This window comes from Cyprinodon tularosa, unplaced genomic scaffold (genome assembly GCF_016077235.1).
Source record: "Cyprinodon tularosa strain WSP-4 unplaced genomic scaffold, ASM1607723v1 ctg833, whole genome shotgun sequence".
NCBI classification, from domain to species: domain Eukaryota; kingdom Metazoa; phylum Chordata; class Actinopteri; order Cyprinodontiformes; family Cyprinodontidae; genus Cyprinodon; species Cyprinodon tularosa.
The window spans coordinates 233168-247998 of record NW_024039600.1 but is presented as its reverse complement, the minus strand read 5'-3'; the positions used below and the strand labels follow the sequence as shown (position 1 = coordinate 247998).

Below are 14831 nucleotides of genomic sequence, written 5' to 3'. Positions count from 1 at the left end.
TAAACTTTCTCCATAAACCGCAGATCAGAAATCAAACTTACATTTTGATGTGTCTCAAACAAGAACTTTTGAACTCCAGACATATAAATGACAAAGTCTCTACCTCTAGAGACATGGCCAGCTAAATATAGAACTAACACAGACCTCGGAGCAGTTTGTGTTAAACTTTCTGGATTTGCAGTGGCCTGTGAATTTAGAGCCAAGAGAAGAACAAGGCATTGAGTATTTATCATCATAAAGTGTGACTCCACGTGAGCTGAGATTCACGAGGCAGGAGCTTCCTTTCCGTTTGTGCATTTGCCTTTTTTGCCTCTTGTTCCTCCTCTCTTCCTCTGCAGTTGTTTACAATAGGAACCCAACCAGCTATCAGCCATTGGGGTAGCTGAATCACTGCTATGGCATCCCAAATTGACCTCCGCTCTCCAGCCATCTGTGTATGAGTAACAGAACCAGGCGACACCACAAAACATTAGTGTATTTAGCATTCAGTGCAGGCTCTCAGAGCCTCAGAGTTCTGCTGAGGAAACTCATAATCGAGGTGCAGAGTCAGCCCACACACTGGTCTAAAGACGCTAACAAACATTCATTTGTGGCATTAGAGTTTTGAGACCAAACATTTTAGTCATCTTTGGTAATCCAAGTGTTTGCATAGGTCTGCTTGGATTCGTTTCTCAGTTTTTGAAGCTCTTCACATTTCTGACTGCTTACAGATTTCACACCACATTGGATTATATGTATCATTACTGGATCTTAGGTGCTTTCAAGTCTATTCTCGCTTGTTCACCAAATCCAGAGTCTGCAGTGTTTTATAACCTTACAATTTCCCTTACTGCTAAAAAAACCTTAATATTATCCAGGAACACCTGAGCCCGAAAATAGATCCTGCATGCCGCTAAGTACAGATTTATTGATCTCACTTTCACCTGCAAGACCCCCATCTCTCTCCCCTGCTGTGTACTTGCCTCACAGGTCGAGTGAATCATAAGCAGAAGGCCTCTGTGTTGGAAAAACAAGCAGCAAACAGTGGGGTCTGTGTTTATCCTGCAGTACGTTCCTTTTCCATGTAAGGTGTTGGGCATAAACACAGAGCAGATCTTCTTGAACAAAACCTCAGTGTCCTGCTTTGTATCACCCTTTAATCATTAGATCTATCTTTTGAACACCATGGCCCTTCTCCGATTAGATGAACAGTATCACGAGTCCTGCTGTGTTTAGGCACATGCCTTTGTTAGATCTAATATGGTCATAACAATACTTGTTAAGTTGCTGTGTTTTTCTGTTTTGTTTGTTTTTAAGTCGAACACTATAAAACAAACCAAAGCCAAAAGCAGGCTTTATCGAAACTAAAAACACAGAAAGAGCAACACGCTTCTTCCTCCTTATAGTCTCTATCAGTTCACCCAAATAGGAGTCTTTTCTGGTTAACCCAGACGCACAGATCCTTATTTCTGATGTTGGAAATTGTTTGAGGAAGTCATAATATCCCAGTTCGAGAAGGTGGAGGAAATTAAAGCAGGATCAGAGTTCACTCGTTTTGTGGCTCTTCTCGTCAGTCATATAAGGTTTAAGATTGTACTGACACTGTACTTTGGCCTTTGAACTCTACTCTAACTAAAAAGGGCCTTGGCGATGTTTAACCTTTCATGGATTTGTTTTAAATCACACTTCAGTGAGCAGACAACTAATGTACACAAACACAATATTCATCTGGTGAAATTTTGTAAACTCAGCAGGCTGCTCATTGTAGGCTTGTCTACATGCATCAGTATACCTGCCCTCAAACTATACCTAAACTCATCATGTTGGGAATTGAGATTAAAGTCAGTGGGTCAGTAGGGTTTGGGCAGGGGGCTGCATTTGTTTGAGTGATAGCCCTCTTTAGATTGAACGGATTGTCCCCTAAGATCCCCCCCTCCCATGATTGAAATGATGGGATTCCCCTGATTTTGATTGGTTCAATCCTGTTTCCTTAATAACTTTTTAATCAAAAACAGCCTCCCGCTGATTAATGATTGGATTTCGCTGGCGCCTGGCACAGTGGGGAAAGACATTTAGGAGACGCTCTAATCCACAGTTAAAAGTACTAATTGTCTGAGGATCTATTCTGAATCTTTACTGAATACTCAAATAAAATGGTTCTATTACCTGTGATAAACCTCCTCCATATGGTATGTGAAATGTCTATGTGGAGGTGTTTTCTCCTGACCGACAATGGACAATTTTTAGATTATTAGATTGGTATTACAATCTAGACAAATAATAATAATAAAAAAATTTATTTACCTCTTTGAGCAAGTTGCAACAATGTATTTTGAAGTCATGGTTAACTTCTAGATGCTATGTGGATAAGGATTTGCTTGTAGATGGTGCCAAGCTTAACAGAGATAAAATATTCCTGGCTTGATTTAATCTGCTCTGCCATGTTCAATTTCTGTAGAAATGTGAGCCATCGGTTCATCATGTTACACAGGACTTTATTTTCTGATCTGCTGTTCTGCGTTGAACTGCTTTTACCAATGCGGAAATGTTTCTGCAAGTAGGTCAGTTGGACAAATAAATCTAGAAATGCTCCTGGAGAAGGAATCACTGGGATTAATGCTTAGAAGCAGTCTGTCGCATGCAGTGATTTGGGGTAGCTGGTCACAGCAAGCAAATAAGGTCACATTACATGTAACTGCATACACACCTGCTAAAAGGGAAATTGAAAAAATGTTTTTAGCCAAAAACAGATAAAATCAGGTATCAGATAGGTGATTAGTTGGTGAAAGGAGTGTGTGACCCAACCTAGTTTCTACTGTAATGAAGGTCTGCCTCTTTTTCTGGTCTGCTTCTGCCCTGCAGGCTGATAACACATTAAGAATATATTAATAATATAAAAGAGGTTCTTTCATGCGTCAATCTGAAATTACATGACGGTCCTTTGCCTTTTGACATTTGATCTAAGCTACTGTATTAGAGCGTTAGAAAACAGCCCTCTTGGTTACTTAGACACTAGTCCATTTGCTCTACATTGTCTGTTTGCTTTTTCCATCTGTGGAGTCCCTGCAGAGCACCTGCAGGAGAGGGCTGCATCCTGCAGCAAAGGGAAGGTCTGGGAGGGGATTTGGTGGGTAAGACACTCTGATGCAGCGCAGATGGACCCTAACCGATAATCTCCACAGGGTGTTTTGATAGATATGGCTCTAAAGTCCTCAAGTGAACTACTAAAGACAGGATCAGTGTCAAGCTAAGGAGGCTGAATCAGAAGAAAATGTTTCTTCCATTAGCTTCTGAGCCTCATATTGTCATTTGTGCAAATAACTTGAGGTCTCTCTAAAGTTTCTAAACAGCTACCCTGTTTTTCTTCTTTTCTGTTCTTTTAGGCATTTGGACAAGCTTATACCAACCACAGGAAGGTGGCAGCAGATGGGGAAAGCCGGGAGGAGTCTCTGATCCAGGAGTCAGCTTTTAAGGAGGCCTATTACGAGCAGAGAGTTCTTGAGCTGCAGAATGAGCTGCGGCAGACGCGCAACATCCTGACCAATACCCAGTCTGAGAACGAACGCCTTGTTGCCATCTCCCAGGAAATGAAAGAGGTAAAGAGGAGCGATACAAAGTCTGTACCAGACACATTATCTAGTCTTTGCTTTTAAGGATAAAACATAATTTATAGTTGAAATAATAGATTATGGCATAGGAGCTCATCCTGAGTTTTGTCCTGTAGTTCGTTTTCACCTTTGTTAATGGTTGGAAATTCAAGTACCCTTCTGGTAAATATACCGGTATGTTCAAGGCCTTAGATTAAAATGAAAAGAATTTAAATCAAAATTTTAGTCTCTCACAAGAAAATTAAAAAAAAATAATAATTCTCATGAGTACATTTTTCAGGCAGACGGATTCCCACTATGAAATCATTTTCATCAGAATCAAAGCTGGACCTCCTATTGGCTCTAATAACCTGTCCTTTAAAATATAACTAACCAAAGCCTTTTTATTAATATTTAACCTTTTTCCACTTTGATCAAAGAATCAAGGGGCCTTAAGACAGGGATGTATGCCTTCCTGTTCCCAAGGGGTGTAGCTATGACTTATGATGAGACATCAAGGCTTATTTCTTTTAGCCACTCTTTGAAATATGAAAGGTAATCATGCTATTTGAGTTAGGGGTTAAGGTAGATGTGTGTTCATCTTTAATATTGTTTAACAATACAAGCTTTAGAGAATTTTGCAGTCAGAGGAGGAGTAAAAAATGCAAAAAAACTAGCGACTGAAAAGGCATCTGTCTTGCCACACAGCACATGCAGACAATGGTAAGAGATATAAAATAAAGTCTATAACATCCACTGTTGGAGAGCTACAGTAAGGAGGGACATCTCTGGAGTCAGAGTCTCCATAGCAACAGTTTACTTCTGTGTTTTTGTTCACATCCTCTCATTGGGATCCAATTATAGAGGATGTTGATGTAAGTCTATTTATGGTTATATGTCAAAAAGAAGTTGTTTGTTAATGCTGTTTAATGGGAAGCAGAGACAAAATGTATTGGTTTGAAATGTTCCAGTTGAATGATGATAGAGAGCGTACTTGGAGCGTCTGTATTTATAAATGTACTAACTGTCCAGGGTTAATTGTTTTAGCACATGATGGCTAAGATACACTTTGATCTGACTTTAAGATGTTTTGATGACACTAATTACACTAAAATGATTGTGGGAACATGGCAGGTTTGAATTTGAGTTGGTTGACCGCACCCTTTTTTGCCCGTTAAGGTGTGTCTGTAATAACAAAAAATAATTGAGCCATGGGAAATGTGTCTGTGTTACTACAAAGATGGCACGATCCCAAATTAAGTATGTTGTTGGAATCATACCATGAAAATTGTGCTCCTCTGCTGTTACACCTGAGATGGTATTTAAATTTATCTGCCTTAGAAAAAACAAACTCATCAGTGTTTATCTGAGGCTCAATAAAACCAGCTCTGTAAACCTCAACACACATTCCTCTAACTTTATCCTAATATCATGCAGAAAGCCATTATGGTTGCCCCATATGGTCAGCCATTATGGCTGACCTCCTCTCTGCTGCTATTTACATACACTCACAGCTAATTGACCTCATTCGAGCAGACAGCAGCACAGCTCAGAGCGTGGGCTGAGTGCCTTTGCCAGGAGTTGTGTGGAGCACGTTATGATGACATTATATTAGCAAAGGAGAAGCAGACTCTGAAATTACATTGACAAGTTTGTAGAAGCTGGCTTTAGATCACTGAGACAGGAGGAGATGAAAGGATGAAACGAGAAGAACAGAGAGGCAAGCTTTAAGGGAAGATTTGGTTTTCTCTTTGATGATGAGGTCCATGTTCCTTCAAGTCAAAACAAGGTTTGGCCATCATCAGGACTGTCAAAAAGGAAGAGATTTTGGGAGGTATACCGAATGACAAGTTTAATCGAATAAAGGGAATAGACTGCCCTCTGTAGAGTGTTTTATTTTGTTTAGTATAGCTGCATTATGATTTGGTATTCAGGTGTTTTGCTCTAGATGCACCAATCAAAACTTGTGGCCAACTTCTAATCTCAGCCTTTTGAATCTGATGGATCGGTTTACAGACTTGATATTTAGACAATTTTAGCAAATTGCAGCAGATGTTTCTGTGGTTAACATGGTTTATGTTAGTTAATTAGCAGACTTGTTTTATCTAAACTTCCTTTGCTCCATTCAGCCTTTTTATTATCTTATCTTCTCTCGTCCTTCATCGTTACAGCCTGAATGAAGTGCAAACATGTTTTACTTATTGACGATGATTAAAGCTAAATTACATTTGTTCTCTTTAGATCACAGTATCCACACTGAAGAGTGCGGTTTTAGTATCCTGGGGTAGTTTAGATATGGAGCATTCACTGATCGGAAAACAATGTGAGTTTCGGTTTTTACTGACTGGCCAATGATCAAAAATCTCAGAGTTTTAGCATTGATCATTTAGGCCACCATCCGATTTCCCTGTAAATTTGCACAACACGGACTTCTTTATCTACTTTTCTCTCTGGTTTAATTATCTTGCCATAAGATTGTTAAACCCGGCTGCTGATGCACAGCAGATTTAGCTACATGCTCTGTTTTGAGGTCAAGTCCCTAATAAGGGAATAGATGAATATTAAGGGGAAAAAAATCCTCCTTAGTGGTGCAAAGAGAGCTGCTGGACTGACTGCTGTTTTCAGAGTCACTGTTTGAAACAGATGTCAGCTGTGCTTCTTACTAAGATTAGGAAAGGAATTAAAAAAGGCATCCCCCTGCCAAAGACTTAGGTTCTGAAGAGCTCTAAATACGGCAATAATTGGGTCAGCTGCTGCCCCCCCAATGCTGGTGGAGGTCAGTATTATGGAAGCCAGATGTGACCTTACCAAACCAAACTTTTGATCCACTTTCCTGCAGCCAAGCATCCACTCAAACATGGATGCTTTCTACAGTTACTATATCCCTGTTAAATCCATAATATTTATTACTAATACCTTCATGGTGGATTTTAAACACAAAGCAGTACTGCTCTGGCCTCAGTGACCACCCCGCTGCACTGCAATGGACCCAGTTCGCTCTAATTAGTCAGATTAAGAGTCCTGAAGTGTAAATTGCCTCACGTATTTGGGATAACGGCACCCTTCCGGGGCCCACTTTACTAGATGTTCAGTGTGTTACTGGGGGCAAATGGAGAAAACCTGGGCACTGGGGCTGGCATTGTGCAAACACTGGCAGGCCTGAAAGAAACCTTTGTCTCTGGGATTTCAAATTAGCCCAGACCTAAAGCTGGAAGGGGAGGAAGGGTGCTAGGAAACACAGATATTGGTACATTAGAAGGAGGAGGCCTGGAATATGTTTCAAATTGAGCACAAAACCATGGCCTGTTTGAATTAGTCTGCTTTTCTCTTAAAGCACCATGTAGAGCCAGAAGGACTGGATGACAGAAATATCACAAGTTTAACTTTGATTTTTTTAAAGGTAATATTTCTACTGGTCTAAGTCTACAAAGGGATCCCAGTCCCAAAAAAAGTCTTAATTTTAGCTAAGTGGTTTCGTTGCATCTTTACTTTTGAAAAAATACATGTAAAGGCTCCAAAGCAACCTCAGTGTGATGGCTTTGTTTTCAAAATCGGTTATTGAGAAGCATAATTTCAGTATTATGAAAGCTCCTTTTACTTAACAGGATTTTATCACAGCCGCAACGTCTCAGCCAGTTACGTATGTCCCATTTAACCCAGCCAGGCTGTTTTGTGCCAAACACTCCAATGGTGGCAGAAAGCACAGATAAAGACACATTTTGCTGTTACGGCTCAGCATATAGGATTATATCCTGACAAAGAACCAGCAGCATTGTGATGAGGTCCACTGTTATAGGCATGACTTCATTAAATCCAATCTCATGTTGGCAGGGAATAGGCCTCCAGTGATGGCTGCCGTTATCTTCTAAGAATGGGAAGCTCTGCTGGATGAGTGTCAGGAAATGATCATGAAGTCTACCTTGAAACCGTTTTACACACAAGTTCTCTATTTTGAAAAGTCTACCCTTTGCCCTCAAATTATTAAATTTATCAGCTATTTTTTTTTTCTGTTTATTTATAGTTTTTTGTTTGTTATGAGGATGAGTGTTGAAGGTGGATATATTGATGGAATTATTCTTTAAAGCTGGAAAAAGCCGAGAGGTGGAATTCCTCCAAAAAAAGTTTATTTTTATTTTACTAATAAGAAATCTGAGAAATCTTTTATTTATTTTAAAAGTCCTGTCTTCAGTTGTGAAGTAGTGAGGCACTTGGGTTCAACAGAAATTTCCCCGGTGCTAATTATGCCTCCTCTTGCATTGAAAGGTCTGGCTTGAGTGGTAAAGGGATCCGAGGAAGGTTGCTCTTTGTTCCCTGTTATTATCATCTACAACCACGAGGCTAAATGTAATGGGACTCAGGGTCCTTGAGGGCTCTAAGGTGTTGACGTCTGCCTCCTCATCATTTCTGCTGGTATTATTATCAAGATGGATCAGTCCCTTTTATCTAGTGTTTTGGAGGATGGGTACATCAGAAGATAAATGGAGAAAAGGCTGAAGAACTGCTTCTTTAAATGAAACAACCAAAACAGCCATAGAGCTTGGAGACTTGGAGTAGTGTCCAAATGTTTGTCTGCAGTGTTTGTATCCAGCCCCCTTTAATCTGATACCCCTAAATAAAATAGCTTGCAACAAGGAGTCTCATAATAAATCAAAAATCTCACCCTTTGACTAACCGCCTCTCTACCTCTCTATCACATAGGCTAGTTGCTACATTGAGAGTTTGTTCTTAAACACCTTTAGGGGATTTCTGTCCTTCCCAGGTCGCTGGACCATAGAGAGTTCCAGCTGCAGATCAGTGGTTACAAATAAATCAACAACAAATCACACAGACACATGTAGGACCACACCAGCACCTCCATTAATGTGTGTAAACTCATTTTTTCCAATCTGATTTGCTCCTATTCAAATGACCCCAAATTCATTAATTCACTGAGTGCAGGGAACACGAGGGTAACCAACTATGTTATAGTGTTAGGTGCTAAGAGCACAATATGACCAGAAAATCCCTCTCAGAGTTCCCCTGATGGTTTATTTAATGTATGTCATTCAGAGGTGTGACCTTGACTGAGGTTTTTTTCTCCCTGATGGAGTCTGAGTTTCATTCATAGAATGGCAGCGGCTTGCTGCAAAGCAGAGGATAAAAGCAGATCAGCTTTCTCTCTCCGTGTTTCTGACAGCAGCACAATGCCCCTGAGCTTTAGTATTCTTTTGCCTTATTCATGTAGGTGCTTCACATGTGTTATTCATGCATTGTGTCTCTGTGTTGAAGTGATTTCAGATCAATTTGGCTTGGTGATCCTTTGAAAGGTTCGTGAAGAACTTCTTGGTTTATTTCTTGTCCCTGGCTGCAATTGGTGGTACAGAGAGAAAGGAAAGAGGATGAGCACGACTTCCCTTCCGCTTTTTAGTTCCGATGAAGCAAAGGTTGGGCATGAGAGGGAAAAATAGTCACCAGATTGATGCAGGGCTTTTAAAAGCGCACAGATGCAGGATTGATGGAGGCACAGCGGGGGCTGGGAAAATTAGAGCAACAGCGGTGGTGAAATGGCAAGATGGAGGTCAGTGGTGCCAGCAGAGAAGTAGAGAAATGGAGTAAAAATAAACGTCATATGCTGACTCCTCTCTCTCTCTGTAATTCTTGGCTTCTGCTCTTTTTGAGTAAATGTGTTTGGAAGGACCTGACATCTACATTTTGTTTAAGTGCAAAGTGAAGTAGATGGAGTGGGAAATCAAGGTGAACAGATATTATGAGAGAGCATAGAAGTAGGATAGAATATATTTATTTTCCCCAGTCACACTACTTGAATTCATAAATAAAACAGTCTTGTGCCACATGGTTGTCTGTCTGCCACTTCAAGAGGTAGATTCAAGTAGGAGGCTTCATGGATCTCTCTAGAAATGAAAACTTCTTTCAGCTGTTAAGAACAAAACACGGCCTTTATGTCAAATTTGTCACTGAGCCTAAGAAATCCAAACATTTCACCAGAGGTAAAGATAATAGGAACTTTATTACGCTTAAAACTGATGTCAAAATAAGCCTCTAGTGACAGAACCTTTTAGAATTAAATGGGGCAGTCTCAAGACTTTAAAGCCTGGAACATTACCTGGACCAGCTCTTTGGAAGGCATTGGATTTTTCTCAAAAAAAAAAAAAAATCCCTGTAAGATTCCCTTGAGTGTCCTTTTGGCCCTCACACTTATAAATGTTAATAACACGGTTTCCTGAGCTCCATTTCCAGTCTGGGGCTCAGGGTAACAGGAGGTCAAAGGTCACAACCCATTTGTGCATTTTAATCAGATGTGAGTCAAATCTTAATCAGGTTCAGTGGAAGTGCCTTTTCATCTGGACTGAACGGCTCTGACCCACCAGCTGAGACACATAACCCTGATCAAGGGCTGCCAGCTGGTTCCTCTTTGTTCAGCCAAAAGAAATAGATTACTCTGGTGATGGGATTAGTTTACAGCTGTAATGAATACACTGTTTATGTTTTTGGTGACATCCAAATCAGGGATCCCCTTAATACTGCTTTTCTAGCTTTGCTTTGATTCTTCACTCAATCAGAAGTTGTTTGATGTAATGCGCTAGCATGGTTCATCAGACATGTAATAACACTCTGCTCTGCTCTTGGAGACTAATTAATTAGCTGTTAACATGTCACATGCATCTACTTCCCATCTCTGATATCCAACAGATTAAGGGAAATGTTAGCTGTAGAAGGAGGAAGGATTCACAAGCACCAGTGGTTTTTTAAATCCAGGTTATTCAATTAAAACTTTTATAGCATCTAGAAATAATTTTACACATAGTTAATTTGTGTCCAATTCACTGTTATATTTCATAAAGACAGACTCAAACTGGGTTAGGATCAAACAATGAAGGAAGAAGACATTCGTAATTGTGTAATGACATGGCTCGGACCAGGCTCCTTGGTAGTGGGAAAGGACCTGCCTCCTTTACAGAACCAGAATTTTCTCCAGCTCCATCCTGTCTGTTAGATTGGGCAGCTTCTGATAGGCCTGCAGCAGAGCTTTGACATATTCCTTCTCACGAAGGTGCTGATTGTAACATTGATCGATTGATCGATCGATTATGTGTAAAGTCGGGTATTTTAATGACTATAATAAAATAGTCAGTACAGGTGAATAACATTGTTGCAAAATAACAAACTCAGACAGAAGCAGGGGGCAGTGACGAGATCTCCAAGTACAGCTTTGTAAAAAATAGATTTAAAAAATACTACAGTAGATTTTATTTGTGTAAACTGATCTTTTTTTTTTTGATTATCCACCTGTGTTTTTCAGTAGTTTTCAGATAAATGAAACAGAAGTGACTGGTTGTTCTCTAAAGTTCTCTAATGTTCCTCTGAGCCCTTCACAGAACATCTTTAATTCAAACTACTACAAGCAGAAGGACTCTAACTGCAGATTGTTTGATCTCTCACACCAAATGTTTGCATTGGATTTGATATCGGGGTGTCAAAACACAAGATCTTAACATAAACACACTTTTCTGATAATCTGTCATCGTCCCTTAACCTCACCATAATCGTTCTAATGGTTGTTCCATCACATGTAATGCTGCTGAAATGACAGTCCTGTTTGTGACATGATGGAAGGTAAAAAATGCATAAGATGTGAAGGCTTTTGCAAACCCCTGTATGGTAATAATATATAATCTCCAGGCAGATGTGCATGCCAGTGAAACCCCCTCAGGAGGGACCTCATGTTGCCAGCAGACTGGGCCGGAGGGAGGGGGGTTTGTGGCCACATGGCGAGGGCCAACGGGTGAAGGGATAGAGAAGGTTAATTGTCGCTTCAGTAGTAGCTAATCTGTGTCAATCTTCCTATATAATTACAACAATCCCAGTCATAGACCCTCTTCCTTCTTAGTGAGGCTTATAAAGACAAACACATTCAGTACAACTCAGTACATATTTAAATACAGATATGTGTGCTGCTTTTATAGAGAGCTTTGCATGTATTTAGTAAAGTCTATTTTTAAATATGTTTCAGTGAGGCTGTTATACATTTCCCTTTAGGCAAGCGGTGAAGTTTTGCATGCTTCATGGATTGAAGCCTTATGTTAAAAGGACACATCTCTGGCCTACCTGTCCTTTCTATTATTGATGAAGCCTTACCTGAGCAGCAGGAGATATCAGGCCACACTTAGAGTACATTACACACAGAGTGGTGTTTGGTCAAAAGAACAAACTGGAGATGAATATTAGAAATAATCTTGCTACACTGCTGCACTTATGGCACATTAAACCCAGTTTTTGTACTTTTCTTCTGCTGCTTCCTCACATTTGTTTAATTACCCCTTAGATACAAAAATGGATCCTAATGAGACTCTCTTGGATAATTGGACCATTGCAGAGCTTCCCACTCACTCAAAGGAAACGTTTGTCCATAAGAAAGAGAAAAGCAGGCTTCAGTCCCTTTAATGCGGTTAGAAGTGTCAAGTAAGAGAGCTGGTGGCCCGCTGCCCAGAAAGACACCGGGCACCTACCTCCAAATGGGCACACAGTGGTTCGTCCAAATGGAAGCTCTGTATAATTTAGTAAGATTCAAAGCATTTCAAATGGCAGCTGTAAGGAAGCTTTCATCAACCAAAAAACCGGCATCTATCGCATATTTTGTCTTTAAAAAGCTTCTCGCTGACGGCTTCTCTTCCTCGGTTTTCCTACAGAACAGCGAGGTGGTGGAGCTCCAGAGGAATCAGCTGCGTGATGACATCAAGGAGTACAAGTTCAGGGAGGGCCGCCTGCTGCAGGACTACACAGAGCTGGAGGAGGAGAACATCTCTCTACAGAAGCAGGTCTCCGTGCTCAAACAGAGTCAGGTGAGAACGTGAACAGGACCATATGTTTTAATTCCAAAATGCTAATCCCAATTTTTTATTATTATTTTCAGTTCAAACCTTTATTTAAAATATAATTGTTTTGAAGTTTAAGTATTTCAACTATTTTAAAAAACCTAGAAGTATTTTTATAGGTTTTAGGTGTTAACAACCATTATTAAACATTAGTTATGTTTATATTTTTCCAATATGTCTTTCCCTAAAGCAAAAAACAGTGAAATCTCTCATGCTTGGGAAAATGTTCAACTTCCGCTAAAATTTCTGCGTTTCAGTAATTTTGCAACTATAATCATCGTAATATCAGAATATGTTTTTACACTACCTCACACCGTCAGTGAATGTTAAATTTTATCTATTATTATTTGCTAACATAATTTTTTATAATGATCCTTTTAATCGTTTTTTTATCCATCTTTTTCAAGCATCCCAGGGTCGGATTCTCTAGAGTTTAATAAATCCAAACTTCTGTTACCTTCAATCCGTTTAGGTGGAGTTTGAGGGTTTGAAGCATGAAATCCGTCGCCTAGAAGAAGACACCCAGTTCCTGAACAGCCAGCTGGAGGACGCCATCCGCCTGAAGGAAATCGCTGAGCGTCAGTTGGGTGAGGCTCTGGAGACCATCAAGACTGAGCGGGAGCTCAAGGCCTCACTGAGAAAAGAGCTCTCCAACTACATGAACATCGGAGACACTCTGTATCAAAGGTAAACAGAGCAACAGCACAAGCTGCTGTCAGGTTCTTGGTGACACTTTGATATGTTAATAACATCTGACCTTTCCTCCTCAGTCCACTGAGCATTTCGCTTGATGCCCTGAAGTTCAGCGACGATGCTACCACCGAACCCAACAACGACGAGGCTCTGCTGGGATTGGAGAACAGCTTCACCAAACTGGCCAACACCATCAATGAGGACAACCGCAACCCCACAGCTAAGAACGAGGACCTCTTTTGTCCGGTGCCCAGCCTGGTTGACGACCTGCTCAGCGAACTGAACATCTCGGAAATCCAGAAGCTTAAACAGCAACTAATGCAGGTCAGTCTTTACAGCTTGTTTGGCCCTGGGGGGAAATGACTCCTGGTGTACGGGGTGTAGAAAGTTCTGCCATTTTCTGTTTCTCTGTTTAAAATGAGAGGAAGCACAGAGATTTTAGATTTAAACGAGAGAGCAAGACTTTGAGCAAGCAACTGGAAGGCCGACAGCAGTAGAGCAAAATAGCCATTTTACTATTTTGAACCTTCACACTTGTGCTATCATAAATCACTAATACCACTATTCTGCTAATGACTGGTATAAGATGCTCTGCCAGTTGAAACTTAAAGCTTTAATTGTTCCTTCTGCTTACTAATAAACCTTTGTTTTCCATTACCTGCTCTCCTACACAGGGGGTTGATACTCCCTCTACTTCTAAACAGAGGAAGTAATGTAGAATACTAGAAAATGATATTTTAAAAGCTATTATTGCTGTAAATGAGTCCTAGAGGTATGCTAAGGAGAATCCAACTGTATTTAAAGGTGTGTTTTCTCAGCTGTATCCCGACCTCGTCTGCCGCAGGCATCTAAATCCCATTATGGCAAAGTTAATCCAAAGAGGCACAGACGCATAGTCTGCAGGCTCCACTGGGCCCTTAGGGCAGCAGGTGGTGGCACCAGAGGTCCTGCCATCTGCTTGCTTATCACCACAAGATCACACAACGTCTGAGTGCCACAGTCACCAGAAACCCATCTAAACCTGTGGGTAGCAGTTATATCTTCCTGCTGGGATTTCATTCAACAGACGTAGAAATGTTTGCTGGAAAACATCTGTTTCAGTGTTTTGATGGAAGACAGTTGGTTTTCTTTTTTTTTCCAGAGCTGCTATAATCTTACATGCTACTAAAAATAAGTTTTAATAGGATAAAGGTTCAGGTCAGCTGTGACCAAGGCCAGCCATATGTTACCATTTATTTTGATCCTTATTTTCTACATATTAGCTCCACTGATCTCACCTTTTCACTCCTGGGGAATCCTCCAGCGTCTACCACAGAGAAGATGGATGAGTAAATTCAGACATTTTCATGTGTAAAAATCAACAACAAAGTGTTTTTTTTTCTTGCGTATGGATGTCTTCTTTATCCCGAGGGTTTAGCTTCTGAATTAGCTTAATGCTGACGTAAACACACCTTCATTCATAAAGAGGACCCTTATTGAACTGTTGAGGTCACCCTGACCTGGTGCTGATATAGCTGGAACTCTGCCTCATATTCTGCGATAACACCATCCTGATTGTGGGGGGGGGGGGGGGGGGGGGGGGGGGGGGGGGGGGGGGATTACCACATGGACAGTTAATCCTCTGATTTAATATTATCTGACCTTATAAAGAGGGACCCCTTTTCAAATCATTTGGTTATTAAAAAAAAGCTACATGACA

At 40.5% G+C, this 14831-nt stretch overlaps 1 protein-coding gene across 5 annotated transcripts in view; it reads left to right on the top strand.

Moving 5' to 3' along the window:
- LOC119774829 (protein bicaudal D homolog 2-like) overlaps positions 1–14831 on the top strand; it is a 42504-nt gene that overhangs the window by 14494 nt on the left and 13179 nt on the right. For all 5 annotated transcript variants that reach the window (XR_005279586.1, XM_038272526.1, XM_038272525.1 and 2 more), the window contains exons 2-5: positions 3363–3575; positions 12254–12406; positions 12912–13126; positions 13210–13456. Coding sequence is in view for 4 of the 5 variants with exons in the window: in XM_038272526.1 (XP_038128454.1) it covers positions 3363–3575; positions 12254–12406; positions 12912–13126; positions 13210–13456 (828 nt within the window). In the remaining variant the exon portion in view is untranslated. The remainder of the gene's footprint in view (positions 1–3362; positions 3576–12253; positions 12407–12911; positions 13127–13209; positions 13457–14831) is intronic.